Here is an 11,504-nt window from a genome sequence, read left to right as displayed (position 1 = left end):
GAATACATATTAAAACACTACATGTATATACATTTTAACTGAGTCTTTAAATCATCGTTAGTCGTTACATGTATGTGTTGATTTGAAACCTTTAAGTTAACGATCTTGTTAAATGTTGTTAACCCATTGTTTATTATATCTAATAAGATGTTAAATTATTACATTATCATGATATATGATGTATTAATATATCTTAACATGATAAATATACAGTTAAATGTTATTACAACGATAATCGTTACATATATGTCTCGTTTCGAGATCCTTAAGTTAGTAGTCTTGTTTCTACATATGTTGTTCATTGTTAATACACTTAATGACATGTTTACTTATCATTTATAATTATTAAACACAGTGTATCAATATCTTAATATGATTCATATGTATTTAGTAAGACGTTGTTATAACGATAATCGTTATATATATCGTTTCGAGTTTCTTAATTCAATAAACTCATTTTAAACTCATTTTTATATATATCACTCATTGTTAATATACCTAGTGAGATACTTACTTATCATAATATCATGTTAACCTATATATATATATATATATATATATATATATATATATATATATATATATATATATATATATATATATATATATATATATATATATATATATATATATATATCCATATATATGTCATCATATAGTTTTTACAAGTTTTAACGTTCGTGAATCGCCAGTCAACTTGGGTGGTCAATTGTCTACATGAAACTCATTTCAATTAATCAAGTTTTAACAAGTTTGATTGCTTAACATGTTGGAAACATTTAATCATGTAAAATATCAATTTCATTTAGTATATAAGAACATGGAAAAGTTAGGGTCACTACATATACCATGCGTTCAGGTGTCAAACTTGATAACAATTATGTTGTTCCTTACAATCGTAAATTGTGCTTTATGTTTCAAGCTCATATAAATGTCGACTGTTGTGGGTCGACAATGTTGATCAAGTATTTGTTCAAATACATTTCAAAGGGCACAGACCGTGTTGCAACTCGCATCTCAAGGCCTTTAGGCACTGCCAGTTCGCCGGTCCCTGCGGTTTCTCAACCGGTAGATGAAATTCAGAATTTCATTGACGCCCGCTTCATTTGCCCTCACGACGCTTTCTGGCATATTTTCAATTTCCCAATACATCATCATGAGCCAACGGTGTAGATACTCGTTGTTCATCTAGAGAACATGCAGCTTATGACCTTTCATGAGTGAGAACCGCTTCAATCTGTAGTCGTGAATAATCCAACCAAAAAAACAACATTTACTGAGTGGCAGCATTATAACTCCTCCTCTTATGTTAGCAGTCATCTTACATATCTTGATTTCCTATCCGAATTTGTTTGGTACCATGGAAACAAAACCTGGAAATGAAGGGCTAATATTAACAAGCCTTCTATTGGCAGGCTAACATATATACACCCTGCATTTGGAGAGGCTTTTTTCCTCAGGATGCTTCTCTGCCATAAAAAAGGTTGTATTCATGTTTATGTTTTGTTTTTATGTTATTTTAACGTTTTTTTAAAAGGTCAGTGAAATATATATATATATATATATATATATATATATATATATATATATATATATATATATATATATATATATATATATATATATATATAAGCTGTCACTTGAATTAATTTTTTTTACATGCTCTCTCACTCAAATTATCTTTTTTTCCCTAGGTTGCCGTATTTTTGAGGATATTAGAACCGTCAACGAAGTTGTGCATCGCACATACCGATCTGCGTGTGAAGCTATTGGGCTTCTTTGTGATGATAAAGAATGGGCTACTGCATTGATAGAATCCTCAGCATCCGCAAGTTCCTCTGAACTTCATTCGCTTTTCGCTCATATGTTGGTTTACTGTGATGTGACAAATCTATTGGATCTTTGGGAAAAGCATTGGAAGTTGATGTCTGACGATATACCCCTGCGTGCTGCTGCCTCTTTGATCATGTCAAAATTGCACCTAAATACTGAAGACCTTCATAACCTTGTTCTATACGAGGTCGAAATCATTTTGAACCAGTGTGTAAAGTCAATTTCAGACTACGCATTACCGGATCTGCCACCGAACATGTTGGTAGATCTTGCTAATCGTGTAATTATGGAGGAGAAAAACTACGACCGCCAATCTCTTGATAGTGAACGTGTGGAACTGGAATGTAATATGAATGCCAAACAGAAACAAATTTATGAATTGGTGACAAATGCGTCGTTTAATCAAGAAACCGAGTTGGTTTTCGTCTCCGACCACAGTGGTACGGGAAAGACGTTTTTATGGAAAGCCATCATCACAACATTAAGAGCAAGGGGGAAGATTGTCCTTACTGTTGCATCATCCGGAATTGTGTGCTTTTGCCTTCGAGACGTACTGCTCACTCGCTGTTTAAGCTTCCATTAGTTTTGAATGATGAAACGATGTGCAACATAAAAAAAGACACTCAAATGGAAAAGTTACTTCAGAATACGGATCTATCGTTTGGGATGAGGCGCTGATGAACGATGCACTGCTTCGAAGCGTTAGACAGGAGCCTTAGAAATATGTTAGACAACAAGGACGCGCCTTTTAGAGGCAAGTCTTTAATTCTGGGTGGTGACTTCAAACAAACATTACCTGTAAAGAAGAAGGGCACGAAGTCACAAATATTAGCTGGCTGCATTACAACCTCATATCTGTGGTTGGAATTCAAGGTGTTCATGCTCACAGAAAATATGCGCCCTCACCGGCCAGACCTAACGCCATCCCAGAAAACCATGATTTAAGATTTTTCCACGTGGTTGCTCGACATAAGGTATGGCCAGGTAGGGACGCCTGATGCGGAGGATCCAGAAAATGCTCGGTGGGTGTACATTCCTGCAGAATACTGTATTCCAGATGATGAGAACGGGCAAGCAAACCTCGTATCTTTTATATACCCTCGTGAGTCTCTACAGAATCCATCAGCCTACGAGCTTCAGTAAAACGCCATTGTTTGTCCGAGAAATGATATGGCTGATTCTATAAATAAAATGGTCCTCGATATGGTTGCTGGTCCCGTCACAGCCTACAACAGCTCAGACACTGCGACACTAATCGGGAATGATGGCGGTGAAGCAGAACTGTTGTATCATGTGGAATACCTTAACACACTGAATTACCCAGGCCTACCACCACACCTGTTAGAATTAAAGACATGAATCCCAGCCATTTTATTAAGGAATATTAATGTCGCAGGCGGACTTTGTAACGTTACTAGGATGATAATCACTCAGCTACTATCTAAATCAATTGAGGCCGAAATAATCACGGGCACAAGGGTCGGTGAGATTGTCTTTTTCCCGAGAATGAATCTCATTCACAAGGAACCAACATTGCCATACGTTTTGAAGAGGTGGCAATTTCCAATAAAAGTCTCTTCTGCAATGACTATAGATAAAAGTCAAGGTGAATCCCCAAACAAGATAGGGGTTTATCTACCAAAGCCTATGTTCGATCACAGACAGTTATATGTTGCACTATCAAGGGCTACATCACCATGCGGCCTTAAATTAATTATCAAGGAGCACGAAGAGTTTGACCCTTATATAACAAAGAATATCATCTACAAGGACTTCCTATCGACAAGTACTGACTTCGAGGCAGTTTCGACTGTCCATACTATCTACTAGAAAAACCCATAACCGCAACCACGTTATGTATATAGCTAATACGTATTTGTAAATATAATACTAATAATCTTTTATTTAGTCAAATAGTATGGCAGAACTTACTCTGCTTGCACAACTATCACCTGGTGACAGGAACCGAACAATTGCAGCTCGAATTTATCAAAGGTGGATTACCTATAACTACCAAAATCATACTCCAACTGGGTATTGATGCATGCTTGTGGAAAAAATGGTATTCGTATGCTCGCCCGCTTTATTTACATATCCTTATATTTTATTCATACCATATAACTGACGTTGCCTGTTTCGATATGAAGCACTATCCTATGCTCGTGAACATGCGGTTTGCTGATAAGGACTTCCTTGACAACCTTATGACCCTCAATGCAGTGTACGTGATCAAAAACTTCTCCTGTCATGCGAAAACATGATGGGAGAAGGTTTTGCATGGCCTCACTACGCTCTCCTTTAACCGCAATACAACTTTTGAACACCTTCCCTACGCAAACTTCCCACAAGACTACTTCAAGTTTGTTGCCTATAATTAGCTGATTAACCATGTCCCGAACACCACTCTTCTTATAGGTACGTGTCTGGTAATTACAGCTATATAAAAATTATCGATTACCATATCCATTCATATATCATTATTTTATATAGACTTTGTCGGGTCCATTGAACACCATGAAGATCCAGTTGTAATCAGAGATGTCAACCGCAGTTAACTTATAAGGAGGACAATTGATATCGCAAATCTCAAGTAAGGTAGCTGTTAAAAATTATGATTTCATATTATTAACCTAGCATGAATATGATTGAACACTACCAGGCTAATATTACATTGACCTCTCTTAGTTCTTGGCCTGTTGGTTTATGAGTAATAGGTTGTAGAATATATAAGTGTTTTAGGTTAAACTGCAAACATTGTGCACAATTTAATGCTCTTATTGGATTTTGATAAATATCACTTACACATTTCTTTTGCAGCAGCGATACAATTCGGCTTACTTTGTGGAATGAACATGCAACTACTTTTGATGCAGAAACATACGACGCCATGGAAAAACCGATTGTCCTTGCAGTGACCTCGTGTCACCTGAAAACTTACCGAGGTAGGTAATAAAATTAGAAGATAGGCTTTTTGACTAATATTTTCTTCTTTTGCATAGACCAATACATACTTTTTATACACATCAACTAACTACGATGTTGCTTGCCTTTCATAAAGGGGAACTTCAGCTAAACGGGACCCAAGCCACACACTGTTATTTCAAGCCGCTTGATATCGGCTAAAAAGTCACCTTGTAATGACCCATTCTTCGTTTTACCAAAAACACGCCTTAAATTTTTTTTTTTAATAGTCCAGTTCATTTGGACGGCGTCCAGTTATCTGGACGGCGTCCAGTTTCAAAGGCCAGGACGGCGTCCCAAATATTAGACGGCGTCCAGTTGTTCTAAAAAGCTATGTGACAAAAACTCACCCAGCCCAGTTATACTGGATGGCGTCCAGCCTATCTGGACGACGTCCAGATGTCTGATCAATCCCAAAATCTTCACATTTTATATCAACACTTCCAAAACAACACCAAAATGATTTATAACCATTAACCCAAGTTTAATTACATCCGAAACGTAAAAATAGAAGTGTTTGGACATCAAAACGGGCCCAATGACCCTTGAGACCCCAACGACCCGCTATATACAATAATGTAGCGATTTTGACCCATTTATATCTTTAGACTGATTAGGGTTCTACAACCCAACCCGATACCAATAGCATAATCCCGGGGACTACCAAATCCCCAATCCGCGTCCATATAATCAAACGCTACCCCTTCGAGCACAAGCGCTCCTAAGCATCTAGTCTAACAACTAGCTAGCTTCATAACACAATACCTGTAAAATGGTAAACAACGAGAGGGTAAGCTAAAGCTTAGTGAGTAAAATAAATATGTACATGCATATACAATTTACCTACTCACATCTACGAACTCATACAAGGCATAAAATAATCACATACCCTTTCGTATCAATAGCTAGTATAATCAAATCGTACAACTAGCAACCTCATAAGCAATCAATAGTTAGTATCGTCAAATCATACAACTAGCTGAAATGTCCCGTTCATATCGATTATAAACGTTTCATATTAATTGATTTCGTTGCGAGGTTTTGACCTCTATATGAGACGTTTTTCAAAGACTGCATTCGTTTTTAAAACAAACCATAACCTTTATTTATCAATAAAGGTTCAAAAACCATAACGTAGATTATCATGTAATGATAATCTAAAAGATAACGTTTTACACACGATCATTACATATTAGTTTACAATAATATTACACATTGATTTAAATCTCCGAATGCAGTTTTTAAACAATATATTACAAGCATGCTGACTCCGATTCTTGTCCTTAAATTAGCATGCAACAGCGGAAGCTCTTAATAATCACCTGAGAATAAACATGCTTAAAACGTCAACAAAATTGTTGGTGAGTTATAGGCTTAACCTATATATTTATCAAATCGTAATAATAGACCACAAGATTTCGGATAATTTAGTGTACACGTAACCCGATTACAAAATAGTACGCATAACCTGTGAATTAAAAATCATTCATATGATGAACACCTAGTAACCGACCTTAACAGGATGCATATAGAATATCGCCATCATTCCGGGACTCTCATCGGACATGATAAATTGAAGTACTAAAGCATCCGTAACTCGGATGAGGCTTGTTGAGCCAAATAGATCTATCTTTAGGATTCGCGTCAATTGGTGGCAATTATTATAAACACCAATTCTTAGGCTACCAAGCTAAAAAGGGGCATATTTGGTTCGATAATTCAACATAGAATGTAATTTCAATCACTTGTGTCTATTTTGTAAAACATTTATAAAGCTGCATGTATTCTCATCCCAAAAATAATAGATTTTAAAAGTGGGACTATAACTCACTTTCACAGATTATTACTTCGTCGAAAAATAAGACTTGGCCACGGGTCGATTCACGAACCTATAACAATATATGCACATATATCAAAGTATGATCGAAATATATTCACAACATGTTTTATTATGTTTTAACGATTTAAGTTTGTTAAGTTAACAGTCCACGTTAGTAGTCCACAATTAGTTGTCCACAGTTAGTAGTACAGAAATAAATTAATATATATTATTTCGAATCAATCCACGACCCAGTGTATACAAGTCTCAGATTCGATCACAACTCAAAGTATATATATTATTTTGGAATCAACCTCAACCCTGTATAGCTAACTCGAACATTACCGCATATAGAGTGTCTATGGTTGTTCCAAATAATATATATAGATGACGTCGATATGATATGTCAAAACATTGTATACGTGTCTATGGTCTATCAAGGTTACATAATATATGTTAGACTACATGTATAATACAATATAAGTTAGTTAAGTTATGGTTAGTATAGGTTTTTGTAAATTTATCCCGTAGTCAAATTAACCATTTTTAACCAATTTTGTTTTACCCATCATTTCTTCGTTTTAAATCCGTTTTGAGTGAATCAAATTGCTATAGTTTCATATTGAACTGAAATTTATGAAACTAAACAGAAAAAGTATAAGTTTATAGTCGAAAATATGAGTTACAAGTCATTATTGTAAGAGGTAGTCATTTCAGTCGAAAGAACGACTTCTTGATGACCATTTTGAAAAACATACTTCCACTTTGAGTTTAACCATGATTTTTGGATATAGTTTCATGTTCATAAGAAAAATCATTTTCCCAGAAGAACAACTTTTAAATCAAAGTTTATCATAGTTTTTAATTATCTAACCCAAAACAGCCCCCGGTTTCACTACGACAGCGTATGTCCGGTTTTACGGTGTTCTTCGTGTTTCCAGGTTTTAAATCATTAAGTTAGCATATCATATAGATATATAACATGTGTTTAGTTGATTTTCAAATTTAAGTTAGAAGGATTAACTTTGTTTGCGAACAAGTTTAGAATTAATTAAACTATGTTCTAGTGATTACGAGTTTAAATCTTCGAATAAGATAGTTATATGTATATGAATCGAATGATATTATGAAAATCATTACTATCTCAAGTTTAGTAGGTAAACCTACTGGAAGTGAAAAAAAAATGATCTAGCTTCAAAGGATCTTGGATGGCTTGAAAGTTCTTGAAGTAGAATCATGACACGAAAACAAGTTCAAGTAAGATTATCACTCGAATTAAGATAGTTTATAGTTATAGAAATCGAATAAAAGTTTGAATATGAGTATTTCCTTGAATTAAAATGATAACCTACTGTAAATAATAAAGGTTTCTTGATCTTAGATGATTGTTTGAAATGGATTAGAGAGCTTGGAAGTAAGCTTGCAAACTTGGAAGTGTTCTTGATGTGTTCTTGAGTAGTTGTTTTGAAAGTTGATCTAGGTTAGTGATGTTAAAGCAGAGGGGTACGAAATAGTTATATATTTTCTACGAAATACTATTAAATACGATACAATTTTATACAAGTTTTTTATTTATTTATAAAGTGGATATACCTAAACCTTGCTACAACACTTATAGGCAGTGTACCTAATCGTACAGTAGTGTAGTTTTTAGTAAGTCCGGTTTATTCCACAGGGATACAGTAAACAAGTTTAACGTTATAATTATTTTAACCTATAATTGTAAAAATATAAATATATATACATAAATAAGTAGTATTATTATTATAAAAGGGGGTTTTTACCGTTTAATGACCGGCTTGTCGATTTTATGTCTTAAGTCGCAATTAAAACCTAATATAAAATATTAAAAAAAAATATAACTTAATTTAAAGCTTAAAGTAAATAACGATAATTAGAGTGCGATAAATTAAAGTACGATAAATAAAATGACGGTAAATAAAATTGCGATAATTAAAAAGTATGATAATTAAAAAGTACGATAATTAAAAAGTGCGATAAATAAAATGACAGTAAATAAAATTGCGATGAAATATGAAATAAAGGAATTATGCTTATTTAAACTTCTGTAATCGTGATGTTCGACGTGTTGATTTTAGTTTATTACCATGGGTTAATTGTCCTTTGTCCTGGATTATTTGATATGTCCATCTAGTTTTTGTCCATAACAGTCCATCAGTCATAAATACAAAATACGAGTGTCCTCGTCAAATTATCCTTATACCCGAAGTCAAATATTCTAACTAATTGGTGACTTAAACTGTAACAAGATCTTAATACTTTTTTTAATAATTACACCAGGATATCGACTGCGTGTAACCCAAGGTTTTAATACTTTGTTAACAATTACGCCAAGTGTCCTTGTACATAATTCACCCCTGTTTTAATGAGTCCATTGACTATTAATCCATTCCCGTGTCCGATTAAATGAACGATTATTAGTATTTATAAATATCCCGCCCATCGTGTCCGATCGAGTGTATATGGTTATTTATAGATACGTCAAATTGTAAATCTCTATATTAAATTAACGAACTATCATTCAGTTAAACAAATATAAAGCCCATTAATAGCCCATAGTCCAAATTCTACAAGTGTCGTTCTTTTGTCCAAACGCCAATTATGGTACAAAGCCCAATAACCTCGTCTTTAATATTTAGCCCAACATCACGATTACTTCGGCTTAAATAAGCATAATAATAACTTAGCTACTAGACATTAATTTAAAAAGGTTGAACATAACTTACAATGAGTATTAATCGCGTAGCGTTACACGGACAGAATTTTGACTTACAAACTTAAAACATTCGCCACTATAACCTTATTATTATTAAACTTAAATTAAAATTAAAATTATAAAATATAAATATATATATATATATCGTAGATAGATAGATATAAAAAGAGGTAATGAATCGATCAGAATACGCGACCTTTTATAGGCCCACGTTTCACTGTTGAGCTCCGCGAGTGCGGAGGTTTTCTTCATCAAAGCTCAGCCAGTGCGGAGGTCTGGAATCCAGCTCATAGATTAAATCTAAAACGTGGGCTGCGTATAATTATAATATATAATAATATATATAATTAATTATATATTATATTATATTCTTGTGCATAGTTGACTTGTAATTTTTGGTCTATTGCGTCGCGCGCTGAAAGTTGGTTCATGTCTCGGTTTTGGATTTTCGAACGCCTTTTCGTACGATTTAATATCTTGTACTTTGTGTTTCACGGCTTGTACTATTATAATTTTTAGACGTTTCTCATCAATAATTTGAACCACTTGGATTGTACTTTATACTTTTTAGCTTTTTGGTCATTTGCATCTTTAATTCGTCGAATCTGTCTTTTATATTCACCCATTAATATTTAAACGAATATCACTTGTAAATAGAATAATTGCAACTAAAAGCTTGTCTTTCTTGAGGGATAATGCAATGAAATATATGTTCGTTTCTAGCATTATCAAATATTCCCACACTTGAGCGTTGCTTGTCCTCAGGCAATATAGAACTTGAATATAGCTTTACTAGAATCACTTCTTTATTCTTCATACTTTGTACATCAGTGATTTTAATACGGCGGTATGAATAATGGTTGTAACGATGTGGTTTACAGTCCCACATGACTATAAAAATTTAGATCCTTTAGGAAATTGGATCTTTATGAAAACATTTGATCTTTTGAAAATTCAATCTAGCTTTTACTCTAGATAAGTTTTCCGGAATAATCCTTCACCGGTGTTTGCAAATTGTTTTTGTGGGTTTAGTGGGTTTCAGATTTGAAAATTTTAGCTCAAAACTTGCGGTTTTGTGTCACCCACTTGCTAACCTTGTATTAGGAAAGCAACACGTCCAGTATACTTGCTCCGTATATTACCTTTTGGTAAACTACCGTCCGGTTGTAAAGGAAAGCATTGAACAAGCAACTGTTAAGGCAATGTCCCGTGACATGCTTTTGATTATGGTCTATATCGTGTCGGATGCAATTACTATCCTTGGTAGGAGCAATAGTAAAGATCACCCTATAGTTTTTTGGTCTGGCACAAGGTCCTGTCTTTGACCATGCTATGCAACCACCGTTCTTACGGTTGACACCCGATTTAGTTCAGGTGACCTAATGAATTCCAGGTAAATTCCTAGGATTTTACGTTCAATGGTAATGAACGCATTAAAAATAGGGTTTTCAAAAAACAAATCGGTTTGTAATTTGATCAAAATATTTTCTCGTTCAAGCTCGAGTTTAGATATCATCGAATTCCATGAGTTTGAATTCTCAATCTTTAAGGTCAATCTCAAGGATTGAGTAATATCAGTCTTAAAAGCTGATTTTTGATCTTTAAGGAGATTATCCTTTCTGGGGATCTGATTCATTAGTCTTATAAGCTAATTTTCACATTGCTCCCCTCATTATACGAGACAGATCCTCTCATGGTTAGGATAAGTCTGACCACATGGCGACCCTGTTTGATGCCGAGGTCCGTGGATTTCCAGCTGATTTTCGAGAAAACTTTTTAAGGTTTTTCGTAGACTCTACAACTGGTCTGGACGATAACTTCCTGACCTAAATCAAAAAGCGCGTGTCTTTTTCTCGGAAGATTTTACTTCCTTTTAAATCAAGTGGCACATTTCTTTCAAATATATTATAAGAAATCGCGTAAAACTGATAAAATTGTCCAAAACAAAAGTATTTTCAATTATTTGTACACAAATATGTGATATATGTTTTAAATAACTTGGTAAATTTTTCCCACACTTGGCTTTTATTTTCCTTTCTTTGCCTTTTTATTTTCCTCTATTCCATTTTAAATGAATTCAAGTATTTTGGGTTGTTTCTCAATTTATGTCCTTTCCGATGCAACAATAATTTCGGTGTTAACACCTAATTTTAT

At 34.1% G+C, this 11,504-nt stretch overlaps 1 protein-coding gene across 1 annotated transcript; it reads left to right on the top strand.

Annotated features, from left to right (window-relative positions):
- The first annotated feature begins 849 nt into the window (after positions 1–849).
- Positions 850–2,976, top strand: LOC139888798 (uncharacterized). Its single transcript, XM_071871786.1, has 4 exons — positions 850–1,127; positions 1,416–1,537; positions 1,695–2,362; positions 2,818–2,976. The coding sequence occupies exons 1-4, from the start codon at positions 850–852 to the stop codon at positions 2,974–2,976; spliced, it is 1,227 nt and encodes a 408-aa protein (XP_071727887.1).
- Positions 2,977–11,504: the final 8,528 nt, after the last annotated feature.

Source organism: Rutidosis leptorrhynchoides, chromosome 2 (assembly GCF_046630445.1).
Source record: "Rutidosis leptorrhynchoides isolate AG116_Rl617_1_P2 chromosome 2, CSIRO_AGI_Rlap_v1, whole genome shotgun sequence".
NCBI classification, from domain to species: Eukaryota; Viridiplantae; Streptophyta; class Magnoliopsida; order Asterales; family Asteraceae; genus Rutidosis; species Rutidosis leptorrhynchoides.
The sequence above is the reverse complement of the archived record's forward strand: the minus strand, read 5'-3'. Positions and strand labels throughout refer to the sequence as shown.

What these genes read in the sequence shown, in the direction of transcription:
- LOC139888798 (XM_071871786.1), top strand. Translation starts at nt 850, where the DNA reads ATGCGTTCAGGTGTCAAACTTGATAACAATTATGTTGTTCCTTACAAT. An exon ending in TGCCCTCACGACGCTTTCTG is followed by an intron (nt 1,128 to 1,415) that starts GCATATTTTCAA and finishes TTCTATTGGCAG; the next exon opens with GCTAACATATATACACCCTG. An exon ending in CTGTTGCATCATCCGGAATT is followed by an intron (nt 2,363 to 2,817) that starts GTGTGCTTTTGC and finishes AGGTATGGCCAG; the next exon opens with GTAGGGACGCCTGATGCGGA.